Source organism: Chlorocebus sabaeus, chromosome 16 (genome assembly GCF_047675955.1).
Source record: "Chlorocebus sabaeus isolate Y175 chromosome 16, mChlSab1.0.hap1, whole genome shotgun sequence".
Lineage (NCBI taxonomy): Eukaryota > Metazoa > Chordata > Mammalia > Primates > Cercopithecidae > Chlorocebus > Chlorocebus sabaeus.
Genome location: NC_132919.1, coordinates 35,512,895 through 35,527,334, shown reverse-complemented (window position 1 = coordinate 35,527,334; position 14,440 = coordinate 35,512,895). Strand labels below are relative to the sequence as shown.

The 14,440-nt window shown below is 38.5% G+C and overlaps 1 protein-coding gene across 9 annotated transcripts in view; it reads right to left on the bottom strand.

Annotated features, from left to right (window-relative positions):
- The window catches only part of ACACA (acetyl-CoA carboxylase alpha), a 332,440-nt gene that overhangs the window by 125,619 nt on the left and 192,381 nt on the right, over positions 1-14,440 (bottom strand). For 8 of the 9 annotated variants that reach the window (XM_008011156.3, XM_073004877.1, XM_037993724.2 and 5 more), the window contains 3 exons: positions 13,362-13,451; positions 11,260-11,378; positions 137-160 (listed from right to left, as the gene is read on the bottom strand). In XM_008011156.3, coding sequence (XP_008009347.1) covers positions 137-160; positions 11,260-11,378; positions 13,362-13,451 — 233 coding nt within the window. The remainder of the gene's footprint in view (positions 1-136; positions 161-11,259; positions 11,379-13,361; positions 13,452-14,440) is intronic. The other variant, XM_037993719.2, reaches the window with a different exon arrangement.

Here is a 14,440-nt window from a genome sequence, read left to right as displayed (position 1 = left end):
AGTATGTCCAAAGGGGAGCTCAGGACTCCCTAGCAGACAACACATTATCATGTCAAGTGTTATTTTCTTCCTGGTTTCACTGTTATAAGTTACATAAAGGTACTTTTAATTGGAAAAGAAACTAAACATACGGTACCTGTTTAGCGTAGGGATGTTCCCTCTGTAATTAAACAACCACAGTTAGTTACTGATAGGTTAGTGAAAGCCATAATAAAAGAATTGTCAGAGCAGATACAGACCAGTCGTAAGGAGCTCCAGTTTGGCAGCTCTGGCATTCAGCAGACATAATTAAGTGCTCATTACCCTTCAACCCCCAGGATGCCTCCAAAGAGGCATGCTCCTAACCTACCCCACTACAGCAGCTATTGATGGAAAGGGTCAAAATATATTTACCATGGATTTTAAAAATAGCTCTATTACCAAAAAAAAAAAAAAAAAAAAAAAAAAAAAAAAAGCAGAGTAGTGGTAAAACACAGGCTAATGAAAATTAATTTAAGCTATATGATATGGTATATTAACTTAAGTTCCAACAAGAAATATAATTCTTCATTGGATTCTTAGAGACTCTTCTTTCTTGTTCTTATTACTGAAGGTGTAATAAGGAGGTCCAGAGAAGTTGATTCCATAGCTCCTCCTACCTTAATTGCTTTTCCAGGATATGTGACAGACCTACAAATTCTCCACCAAAGAAAAGTACCCAGGAATCTGGGTTCCCAGCTACCTGTTCTAAGTCTTTTTATCCATACTCTTCCTCCCATGAAGGAGAGCAGGGGGGAGGGTACTGTATTCTAGGAGCTTAAAAGAACTGAAAATCATGCAGAAAAGTAATGATAAATGATTCTATGATCAGAGCAGTATAAGTTGTTAAAATTAATTAATATTTTGTAATTAAATGAGTTTAGGGTCATAATGATTTTAAAAACTGCTGTTAGCTTAAAAACTCTAGGACTTTCATAAATAAAACCTTACCTAAATTTGACTACCCTAGAACTTCCTTATAGAGAATGTGCCAAAATCACGAAACAAAGACCACGATAAGAATAGGAAACCACAAGGCACATCTCCCACATTCTCTTTGGCCTTTGCCACTAACTCTTTTTAAAAGATTTCTCCAACTGAAAAATAATCAAACAAATAAAAACCTTTATTTTCAATGTTAAATGGGCAAAGTTATACTTACCACCTACAATTTAGGGGCATTGTAAGGGGGCTGATCGGTTGATATCTTAACCTTCTAACATTCTTTTATCAGCATTTAATCACTGTTGGGGTTTTCTAGCACACAGAGGACTTAATGGGCAGAACATGGTGGGTGGTGCTGATGATATGTGGGAAGGAAGATAGAGGGAGGAAAATGATGCACTTTCCATGGCAGTGGAAGGAGCAGAATAGACTGAGCAGGCCATATAAATAAAAAGCTGTGACATATCACTGCACACAAACTGTATACCTCATGTGATTTGTGAGTAGAAATGCTCTTTACATCAAACTTGTATCACAGAGTGAATTCATAAGGCAGCAAGAGCAACCTCCGAGTGCAGAAACCTGAACCTTTGCTGTTTGGATTCCTTGAGCCTCTCACTCAGGAGAATGGGTTTTATTTTTACAAGAGATCCTTAGTTATAATGCACTTGGGCCTCATCAATACAGAAAAAATATGCACAGGTTCTAGAACAGAGGGAGGTACAGCTGAACAGAAAACTAACTGCAGATGTTAATGAGAATAGTCTTCCTTTTAAGATATAAAGGATGCTAAGGAAAGGGGCCACCTGCACAGTTTCTTACCATGAACCTCAGTTCAGAGAGAACTCTACAATCAAAGAAACCTCAGGTTCCATTCATCCAGGTTTCTAGAGTTTAGAAACCAGTATAAATAATCTCTCTCAACTGTTAAAAAATTTCCTAATCTAATAAAATAATCTAACTGCTTCTGTAGCTACATTCTAATCCCTTTGGGAGTCTTCACAGGATGAGGGCCACGTTTTCAGTAGAAAAAGCCCTGAATTGAAAAGAACAACAAAAAGCCAGGCTTTCTCCATCAGCAACTCTCAAGCTCCTACAGAGAGCCCCCTGCTGCTTTGTTATAAGAATTATGCACCATCTACACAGTATGGGGTAAAAAGCAAAAACTCCCAACATCTCTAATTTTTAAAGGAATGGTCCCAAATCAATCATGTAAGTAGGTTTAGAGCCAGCTTCTCCACTTTGGTAGAAGAAGAATCTGTGGGGATGTAAGGGAGATAAGCAAGGAAGGAAGGAAAGATAAACTGTCTATTAACAGGTAAATACTTAGTCATGTCCATAATGATCATTTACATGTTTTCTTTTTTTAAGAAATAGAGATAAGGTCCCACCATGTTACCCAGGCTAGTCTTGAACTCCTGAGCTCAAGCGATCCTCCTACCTCAGCCTCCCGAAGTGCTAGGATTATAGGTGTGAGCCACCAAATCTGGCCACTACATATTTTTCATCCTATACAAGGGCTATATGGTCAATTTAAGAATATGACAAATGTGGCGTATCACACACCACTGTGATATACCACACTCTGTACAAAAAAAAAAACAGAAAAAACCACACACACAACTAAGGGAGGAGATTGTATAGGAGTCAAATATTCCATTTATGTAGCTGAAAATAAAATTTGTCACATTCCACTGCATACTCATCATGCAAAAATAGTTAAATTAGGCTGGGCGCAGTGGCTCATTCCTGTAATCCCAGCACTTTGGGAGACTGAGGTGGGTGGATCACTTGAGCCCAGGAGTTTAAGACCAGCCTGGGCAACATCTCCAAAATCCATCTCTACTCACACACACACACAAATACAAAAGTTAGCCAGGTGTGGTGGCACATAGTATGCCTGTAATCCCAGCTACTCAGAAGGCTGAGGTGGGAGGATTGCTTAAGCCAGGAGGCAGAGGTTGCAGTTAGCCAAGATCATGCCATTGCACTCCAGCCTGGGTGACAAAGTAAGATACTGTCTCAAAAACAAAAAAAGTAAAATTGCTCAAAGGCAATCAAGTGTATTTTCAAATACATAAATGGGATATAAATTCACTTCTTACCATCTGCTGTTTGGGCTACTCAAAACACTTATTATAGTGAATCTTCATTTACAACATTTGATAAATATTAGAACTACTTTCTTTCTAGTAGATTAGCTCCATTTTACAGATATGATAACCAAAAAACAAAAGAGGATGCTTTCCAATGACATTGTTCAATATGGTGTCATAAACCACAATCTAGACCTGGCATTTTCTCATCTCCGCCCTCCAAGTTATCATTCCACATCAATATAGATTTTAGAGAAAGACAAGAGAAATCCTGTGAATTCTGAGGTTCCTGGCACTAAGTCACCTCTGATTTTATTGCTCTGCCTGCCCAGAATGGCTGGAGAGCCTGATTCAATATGAATGCAAAGTCGAGTTGCCGCCTGCTAGCTGAACCCTCTTTAATTTAAGGAACACTGACTTCTCTGGCAGCCACAAGTTCTGTGAGCCTTTTTACCACCCCTTCCAGCTGAATTTCATTTGGCTTGACTCTAGCTGGCCCTACATAAATCTTTTATCATATAAAAATGCTCCTGATTCTTTTGCTTCCTAACTTGAAGAAGAAAAAAAAAAGAGCCTATATGAAAATGATGGGGATGCATGCAAACAAGCAGTAGTTACATCAAGCTGTGACTGAAAGACAGTATAGGGCAACTCTTTTGAAATCAGGCAGCAAAGCAGAACCAGAAGAGGTCGGCTGAATAACCTACTAGCAGCCACTAACAGCAGTACCATAGGAGAAAGAGCAATTTGACTGGCTGTGACCAGTAGTGGTCTCTTTGCGTGACTATATTTCTGTAGGAAAATCCAAATCAAGAGCTGTAAAACACATCCGAACCATGTATTTCTACTGGCATCTCCCCCACCACCTCCTTGCAGTTCAGATGCCCTGATTCTGTTGCAGAGCTTTAGTTTACAATAAAATCATTGCTTCATTTATTTGCAGCCCCTCCAAAGCCCCTTCTTTGCTCTGCTGGAAGATTTTGCTCTTTCTGAAACCAGTACACCAACAGAGCTACAGCATATTACTGTTGCCTGCTGTATAATTAGCTACGAACCCACAGCACAAAACTACAGGGATTTACAGGTGTCCTGGATTCTGCTTTTCCTTCCCCCTGGACTCAGCTAGTCTTCCTTGACAAGAAGGGACCTTGGGCTACCCTAATGATATATTGAGAGTTTTAAACTCGACTCTCCAATATTACAAGTCTAGAGTGCCAAAATAACACAGCAGAGACTAGAAGCTGAGCCATGGATACAGGAAAGCACTTTGGTAAGCACTTAAACCTGCTGAGAATCTTCTCTTCTGCCAGATACTTGCATCTTATCAGCAGACTACCCTGAATGAAGGAAGCAAGCATTGTAAGATTTCATGTATTTATAGCTCATTCTGGCTTGCTAACTACAAGGGCTCCCACTGCTGCTGAAAAAATGCTGCAAGCTGGATGACTTCAGAGTATCTCAGTACTATCCAAAGAAAGGTCTAATCTCTGAGTGTTAGATTATCAGAATTCTTGAGAATGGCAGTTGGCTACCAATTAGTCATATGGAAGGCTCCTGATTTCTAACCTTCCTTACGAATAAAAAGAAAGTCCAGAGGCCACCCACTGAGAGCTGAACATTGAGGATGGATGCCAAGCAGCCTAAATTCAGCCATGACCAAAACACATGCTATCAGGGGAAAACACAGCCGACCTCTTCTGGATGTAAGACACGAGAAAAGGGAAGTATTTGAATTAAAACATTATAACACAGAAGACCAAATTCACAAGTAGCAAATAGCAGAGAAGGTGCAATGGAATCCGACTTAAGCATGGATTTCCATCTACGAAACAGGTGGAAATAAACACCAATAGGTCCTCACCCATTATATATGTACAGAAACGTACAACAAAGTATACTTCCGTCTCCTGCATCAAATGTGATGCTTCTTATTTGAATCACAGATTAAAGGTTAAAAAGATTAGTCATGTTCACTAGTGTATATTAATTATAAAAATCATTTGGAGTTTTAAATGGTGTACTCCCAGAATATCATATTATATTATATAGAGACATATGCATAGGCACAATTTATGGGATAATATACTATACATATGTTTATATAAATATAGCTATATTTTAAAAGATCAAATACTGGTTGACTGAAGAATTTGTTTCCAGATTATTCTGAGGTACTTAATATGCCCAAAGCTTAGTGAAATCCTGAAGGTCAAATGATTTAATGAATTGTGCAAAATACAGACATTCAGGATGATGCTTCAGTGTAACAAGCTTTCCCATCTCCAGCACCAGTGAGTGATACTTAAGTTTCTGAATAGGAAAAAAGACAGACATATACAAAACTTGGGCTCTAAACCCTACGACTCACCAGGGGAAGAAGGAGAAAAAGGAACATTGAATGATATAGTTTGAACTCCAGGGTTAATTCACGTAAAACTCACTAAAGGGCTGGGCTCACAGATGCTTCAATGAGAGAATTAGGTTCTAGAAGTCTGTATAATAACAAAATCCTCCCTTAGTATAGACCAGTTGCCGTGAATATTCCTGCACCACGAAAACAACTTGGGATAGTCACTTCTCTTTCAAGAACACAAGTCAGTTAAAACAATGACATATTAAAAAACAAAACAAAAAAAACCCTCCCCTCAAAAAGAATCACATAGCCTTTAAATGCTAAGAAGGTAAAAAAGGAAACACATACAACATACACATGTTACATATACATATGTGTGTGTGTGTGTGTATATATATATATTTCTAACTATGCTTAAATCAGAAAAATCTCTTTAGCTGCTCTTCAAGTGAAGGAAATTTTAGAAGTAAAGGGTAAATACAGACCAGGAGCTTCCCTGAGTGAAGCTCTAATAACTGGATCCTCTGGTTAATAAGACCTACAGATGCCAAATAAGTTGGAACTACAGTCCCCAGGAAAAAACTTAGAAGTATTGGGTAGAAGATCAAAAAGGAGACGATATACCTCGACTGACGCACACCTAGCAAGAAGGATGAAACAGGAAGTCACACAGATTAGGAATAAACTATTCAGTCATCTGCTTTTTAAAAAAATTATGGATTACTAGAAAAAAAATAGTCAAATTATACCAAAAAAGAGTAACCACATGTCAAACAATGCGAAGTCCTGTGATGAATTAAAACAAAAATAAAAATGTACCAACTATGTTACTATACAGCAACTGTTCAAGTGTGCTAAAAACGGCTGTCTTCTCCCTTTTTAGGGGCTCCCCTAGTCATTTGCAATGTATTTTGCCTACTTCTCCAAAAATCAAAATAGGTCCTAATAAGACACAGGTCTTTAATCCCAACAGTAACCAAGGGATTTTCCTGGCGGGGGGGGGAAAAAAAAAACTCTGCTGCCAGTTTGCAGAGTGCCATGTTTCACCTCAACCTATGGAAGCTAAATCACAGTCAAAAACAAACTACATGACTGGGAATTATAGTAAGAGGAGTTAAGAAACAAATAAGGCCGGGCGCAGTGGCTTACACCTGTAATTCCACCACTTTGGGAGGCCGAGGCAGGTAGATCACCTGAGGTCAGGAGTTGGAGACCAGCCTGACCAACACAGAGAAACCCCGTCTCTACTAAAAATGCAAAATTAGCCGAGTGTGGTGGCGCATGCTGTAATCCCAACTAATCGGGAGGCTGAGGCAGAAGAATCGCTTGAACTCAGAAGGCAGAGGTTGCGGTGAGCCAAGATTGCGCCACTGCACTCCAGCCTGAGCAACAAGAGCGAAACTCCATCTCAAAAAAAAAAAAAAAAAAAAAAAGCTGCAGGAATGGAATTCCATACACAATGAGATTGCAGCCTTGCTTTGATATTACAGCTTACTAAGACACTTCTAATGATGTGCTGGACAAATTTTGTCTACTTCAAAAACACCCAGCTAGGAATGTGAAGACCAAGTGCAAGGAAAGAAAACACAAAAGATTGGTTAACCAAAATACCGTGGCTCATGCCTGTAATCCCAGCACTTTGGGAGGCCGAGGCAGGAGGATCACAAGGTCAGGAGATCAAGACCATCTTGGCTAACACGGTGAAAACCCATCTCTATTAAAAATACAAAAAATTTGCCAGATGTGGTGGTGGGCGCCTGTAGTCCCAGCTACTTGGGAGGCCGAGGCAGGAGAATCGTTTGAACCCAGAAGGCGGAGCTTGCAGTGAGCCCATATCATGCCACTGCACTCCAGCCTGGGCGACAGAGCAACAGAGCTGAGACTTCGTCTCAAAAAAAAAAAAAGGAAAAAAAAAAAACCTGTTTTCTCCCCCAAGAATTTTTGGTCTGCAGTAGGTATGGCAGCACATGCCTGTAGTCCCAGCTACTTGACAGGCCGAAGCAGGAGAATTATTTTGAGACCAGCCTGGTAACATGGCAAGACCCCATCTCTATGGGAGGAAAAAAAAAAAAAAAAAAAATTGGCTTGTTAACCTCAGTTGGGAAAAATATAAAATTCTGTTTTGCATAGATAAGTAAAATATGTATGATTCATATACCTTTTCTTTATTCTCACTAATTTTTAAAGCATGCATAAAATATTGTGTAACATCTATAATATCAAGTGTGGATAATTCCTGTAACTACTAAGAATAAGCAACATAAGAATAACAATTTTTCTTCTCTCCAAGGGCACTACCAGTAACCAAAAAAAAAAAAAAAAAAAAAAAAGAGGGGTCAGTGTGACTGTCCTAATTAATTTTTGGTCTAAGTTGAACTGTCTAATATAGCAGCCACTAGCCACATGCAGCTAGGGTAGTACTTGAAATATGGCTAGTTTATATTGAGACATGCTGTAAGTATAGAATACATGCTAAATTTCAAAGATACAGTATGAATAAAAGAAAAAATATTAACAATTGTTATTACATATTGAAATGGCATTTTGGATACAATAGGTTAAAATAAGTTGCTATTTGAATTAATTTTATCTATTTCTTTTTACTCTTTTAAATGTGGCCAATAGAAACTTCTAAATAACGTGGCTTGTATTATATTTCTATTTGGCAGTACTAGTTTAGAAGTAGTGACTGTCAATTATAGATGTTCATCAGAGTTCAGAGGAGCTTTTCAAAGTGGTCACCGGGACTCTAATCCAAAATGAATCAGGTCTTGAAAGTCAGGACCCCAATATGTGTATTTTCAAATTGCCCCTCAGATAATTCTGAGAATCATTAATCTAGAGGTTAGTGGACATAATTGAGCCTTATAGGACTGGGAGTAGAACAAATACTGGTAGCCCTCTGTAACTTCTTTCTGTAGAATGAGAAACAATATGCTTTTTGCCTGCTTGATCAAAACAATAACAGAAAAAAAAAAAGTACTGGAGTTAGAAAAAAAGTTAGAAAAGTACTTGGCTCAAAACTAGCTAAATCTAAAACAGCTTAGATTTCTGTTTAAGACGAGCAGGCCTATCGTATAATAAAGACTTTGGCCATTGTCTCTGGTTCCTGGAAGAGAGACTAAATCCTTAAAATTTCCCAAGTAACAGGAGTGTCATTGGATCACACCTGAGTTTATGCTAAGAGATGAGATGACTCAGGAGGGGAGCTGGTCACTAGAAAGACCAACTAGATGATTAGAGGGTTGAGGGCTTTCAGCCAGCCGGACCTCTGGGAGGGGAGATTGAGTTTAATCATGTAGGCTACGATTTCATCAAGCATGCCTACGTAATGAAGCCCTGATTTTAAAATACTCTGGACACTGAAGGTCAGTGGAGCTCCTTGGTTGTTGAACACATGGATGTGCAGAGAGAGTTGATACACTCTGATTCCACAGGGAATGAACAGGGAAGCTCTGTGTTTGAGACTGTCCCACACTTCACCCTAAGCGTCTCGTGCTTTTTGCTGATCCTGACAATAAAACTGTAGTGCTTGAACTCTGTGAGTTGTTCTGAGGGAATTATCAAACCGAGAAAACTGAGGGGACCCTCAAATTTGTAGCCAGTTGGTCAGAAGTGCAAATGGCTGGGGCACCCCATTTATGGCCCCATCTGAAGTAGGGACAATTTGGTGGTGGACTGAGCCCTTACTTAGCCTGTGGCATCTGATCTAACTTCAGATGGCTAGTGTCAGAATTCAATTGCAGTACACCAGATGGTGTCACAATAAGGCTATAAATCCAAATTATAACAAAAACATTTGGGGGAAAAATACATATATTCATTTATATTATATATATCATTATATATATTATGTATATAATCTTATAAAACTAAATTCAAGTAGTAAACCTGCAATAACTGAACAAGCTATACTCTGAAACTGAATATATCATTTTATGATCAAACCTGATCATTTGATCCTAAACAAAAGAACTTTAGATACAAAAAAAAATTAAAGCAATTTTAACATTTTTCTGGTTTTCACAAAGATGATTTTATTTTTCCTTTTTATTTTGCAATTATCTCCACCTTCACAGTTACACCAATAATAATGATGACAATAACAATAACAATCCAGCAGGTTTAGAATTACACTGACAACCAAGGGAGACTTCAGGGAGATTACAGGATTACTGTTACGTTCAAGTCTGATCTTTATCCACAGGCATGTCCAGATGTTGGGAGGGACAGGCGTACAAGTTTTGTAACCACATTGAACTAACCAAGATTCACACTCTTGACATAGAAAGGTGAATAAGATTTCTTAACAAAGCAGTCAAGAAGAATTCCTCTCATTTTTCAGCCAACATTCCCTCACCAAACTGGACATATCCTCAAATAAAAAAAAGTAGTACAGGGAGAACAATTAAGAAAGACAAGGAGAGTGATGAGGAGGGAAGGAAATCAGAAGCGGCCCTGCAGCCCGACTACAAATCACTGCCCAAAGGGAAGCAGGAGAAAGCAGAAAGAAAAGGAGAACTGCCCTGAGAATTACAAAGAGCATTAAGTATAGAGTGTAGTTCTCTACAATTATTCAAGGAATGCAGGAAAAGAAAGAAGACTGAGTGCTGTGCCCATGTGTACCATGAGTACTTCGCCGCTCACTGAAGGACAACCATTCGTTTCTAGAAAATGAGATTCTGAAATCCATGGAGGCAAAAATGTACCGAGAGATGCTTGCTAAATCAAGGATATATGCTTTTCTCTGCCAGCCGTAAGGTATTTTTGAGGTAGAGAAGTGAAAGGATATTCTGAGACAAAGAAGAGAGGTACTTTTTCTGAAGATGCCTCTGCTTATCTGCCGACCTCTGCTGGATCAACAGTGGCATCCAGTGGCCAAAAGTCTCAGCACAGACTTCTTTGTCTCCAGAAAGGGTTTCTATTGCTTTGGGTGAAGTGGCAATTTAGAACAAAACCATTTCTGGTGTCTATAACTAAGGTTCCCCAAAGACACAGTACTTTGTAATACCAAGTGAAGAACCAAAGGCCATAAAGAAGAAATGGAGAGGGGCAGGTTAAGACTGGCTGTGGTATTTATATTTTCTGTGGTATTACTAAAAAGAATGAAAGTACAGGAGGGGATGAACCTCTGTGTGGGTGGAATTCATAGATTTTCATTGCCTTAGAATACTTTTTAAAAGATGAGTCTATAAGATAAAGTATTTTCATTTTAAAACAAAAGCAATTCTGACACAAAAATGTCCATACGTACATTTTATTTTTTAAAAGACACAGGAAGGGACAAATAATGTAATTATCATGGCTTAATTCAGTAATTTATTTGAGATTAAGAAGTTTGGTTCTGAAATATAATTTTTAAAAACTGATTGAATTTCAACTGCTAAATTCAGGTTGTCTGTTTTAGGGCGACAATGAAACTGGCTCAGGTATAATCTCAACCCATAGCAAACATACAGAAAAGAAAAGCATTCCACCCAAAATATTTTCTTGGTCTAACTGCCGATTTAAATTGTTTAAAAAAGAGTGATTTTTCTGGCAAAGTTCTAGCAAGTAAAATGCTAGTAAATTCTTTCTATTTTTTTAAAAAAGAAACTATTTCCTCAGTGACATAATACAAGCAAGAATGAATGGAGTAATCCTAAACTTTCATCTTACTTAGACCATAATTTGTCTCTTTAGATCAAAGAAGTGAGCACCAAAAGGCTCTTCTCTTATGGTCATATTGTTCATTTTTTGCCCTACATTTCTAATTAAAAAAACATGGAATTGTCATACACATTACTCCCCTTGATTCTCATGGTATACCTCTGGCTGGCTCAGGTGCACATACCACCTCAAACTCACCTGTTTGGATGAGATGTGGGCAGCATGAACTGGAATTCCACCACACAGGTGTTGTCCTTAAGCTGGCGGTGTTGTACGCTGTTAAGTTCGTAGGCAATATAAGCCCTTCGAACATACACCTGGTTCAAAAGTAACCCTCAGTAAATAAATTTCAAAAACAGAAATTAAGGAAATAGCCCAGAAAAAGAGTCTTGAAACGAGGTATCTGAGGCAGAAGGTGCTCTGTGGGGAGAGAAGTCCCAAGGCCCTCTGTATACATACATATCTTGCTTTAATTAATAAAGCTGTAGTCTTAATACTACACCCATGACTACTAATGAAAACAAAACTAGGCGGCCTCTGCTGGATACCTATGTGTACTGTAAACCTTCTTTCACACTAACCTAAACCCTGGAGAAGGTTTAATCTTTAGCAAAAGACAGCATCTAGAACTACAACTATTAATCTATTAAGCATGATCATTTCAAGAGAAGATTAAGCAGTGAGGAAAATGAGAGGTGATTTTGAGCCACTTACGGAGTGAAAATAGAAGACACAAGCAATCACAGTTGAACGCTTTTTTGTTTGTTTGTTTGTTTGTTTGTTTGTTTGTTTTTGAGACGGAGTCTCGCTCTGTCGCCAGGCTGGAGTGCGGTGGCGCAATCTCCACTCACTGCAAGCTCCGCCTGCCGGGTTCACGCCATTCTCCTGCCTCAGCCTCCCGTGTGGCTGGGACTACAGACGCCCGCCACCGCGCCCGGCTAATTTTTGTATTTTTAGTAGAGACGGGGTTTCACCGTGTTAGTCAGGATGGTCTCGATCTCCTGACCTCGTGATCCACCCACCTCAGCCTCCCAAAGTGCTGGGATTACAGGCGTGAGCCACCGCGCCCGGCCCACAGTTGAACTCTTTTACTATCTCATGTCTTTGTTTTGTGTCTTCCCCGACTTCCCCACCCACTCAAAATCAGTTTTCAGCAAACCCTGATCAAAAGCAGTAAGGTATAAACAGTAAGACATAATTGGACATATAATATCTCAAATACATGAACTTGACTCAAGAGTTAAAGGAACAGCAATAAAATAAAAATAAATTTAAATTAAAAAAAGAAACAGCAATAGGCTACATCTCTGCAAAAACTGTCAGTGCAACCTCACACATTTCACAGCAAATTTGCCATGCACATAAAATGCTACCTGAGATTCTATGGCACGGGAAGTATATAAGAAAGCTTCTCATTAGATGACATGAAAACACTACAAAACACTTAAATGTTTTAAAACTTTTGGCATTTACTGAGTAGGATAATTTACATTCTACCACAAAATACAAATAAAAAGTAACACAAAGGAGCTAGCAACAGACTACCGTGATGTTACATTACATAAAATCATCTAAAACACTCTTTTTCCCCATCTTCAAAAAACATCTACTTGGCAACTTTACAGTATTCAGGGCCTGCAATTTTTGTGCTTAATGAGGTAGTGTGCTGTAGTGGAAACAGAAGTCTTTGGAGTCAGATTAGCTTGAGTTCAAATGCAAACTCTTCCACTTATTATCTGTGTGATTTTGGACAAATCACTTAACCTCTCAGAGTCTCACTTTCTTCTTACTTCCTAAAGTAACTGTAGGATTAAATGAGAAAAATAAAATACCTAAAACACAGTTCATTAAATGCTATTACTTTCTTTCCTTTGAGGAAGTATTTCATAAGAGCTGCTTGACAATCCAAAACATAACTAAAATCCATTTTAATTTGGCCCAAATCACACAATGGTAAGATGACACATGCTCTGATCAGCCATATATTTTCACTTTTTGTGTTACAAGGAATCCTAACTCATGAAATGGGAGAATTCAAATACCTGGAAAATAGAAACTACTAAAAAATGCCGGCAGCTGTTTTCCTGTGACTGGAACCTAGAAGCTGGTGATGAGTTCAGATGAAACACTTGAGTAAAGTATCTGAGTAAGCACATACTGTTTCAGAGGAGAAGAGACTAACTACCCTTAAGAACCAACCTTAAGGCCAGAGAACTAGAACTGACATGGCAGCCAAATGGATATAAGAAACCAGCTAGAAACAAAGCAAAAGGTCATGTCCCATTACCATAAATACTTACCTCCAGAGCTGCCATCCTCACTACTTGGTTGCTGTGATAGAAGAAGTTTGGTAGGACATCAAAAATAGATGTTTCTGATAGGATGAGTTTCTAGAAGATACAAAGACAGGCTTAAGCCTTACATCAAAAGGAGAACAATTTCAGTGGACACTATTTGGCATTTGAAACATTTAGTGAAACCTAAGAATTTTGTCTCTGAATGCTGTAATCTCTCTGTGCCTCAACTTCCTGAGCTACAAAATGGAGAAAATAATAATACCTATCCTCATAGGGCTGTTGTATTATATGAGTAAATACATGTAAAATTCTTAGAATACTGAATTAACAGTACATTATGTGTATGCTAATATAAGTGTTTATGACTATTATTCTTTTCTGACATTTATCTGTACTCTCTAAATATTGTTTTCACCAGGCATGGTGGCTCACGCCTGTGAGGCATGCAGATCACTTGAGGTCAGGAGTTCGAGACCAGCCTGGCCAACATGGCAAAACCCTGTCTTTGTTATAAATACAAGAATTAGCTGGGCGTAGTAGTGCGTGCCTGTAATCCCAGCTACTCAGGAGGCCAAGGCACAAGAATCGCTTGAACTCAGGAGGTGGAGGTTGCAGTGAGCCGAGATTGTGCCACTACACTCCAGCCTGGGTAACAGAGTGAGACTCTGTCTCAGAAAAATTAAATAAAATAAATATTGTCTCAATACTCCACTATGGTAAACCCTAGATTTGAACCCCAGTTGAAACCCTAGATTTCAGCTATTAACCAAATAAGAAAAAACATCCTTCTTTCCCCTCTAGATTCCCAGGAAGAAATGTTACAGAAAGTCTAAAGATTCCCCTGGGCCAGATATAACAATGGTATCCTTGTTTCCAGGTAGAAAAATATAGTCATTCCTGAGAAGATAATGTTTGAAAAATAACTGTGGCAGTCCTTCTGATTAGCAGTAAAATTAGCCAATAATATCTTAAAAATGAGCTTTTTATAAAGCTTAATAGTATTAACATAAAATTAAAATTAAATGATACTTAAATAGCTTTGTCTCCAGAAGAGTAACAACTACGTATGTGTACATCTGATT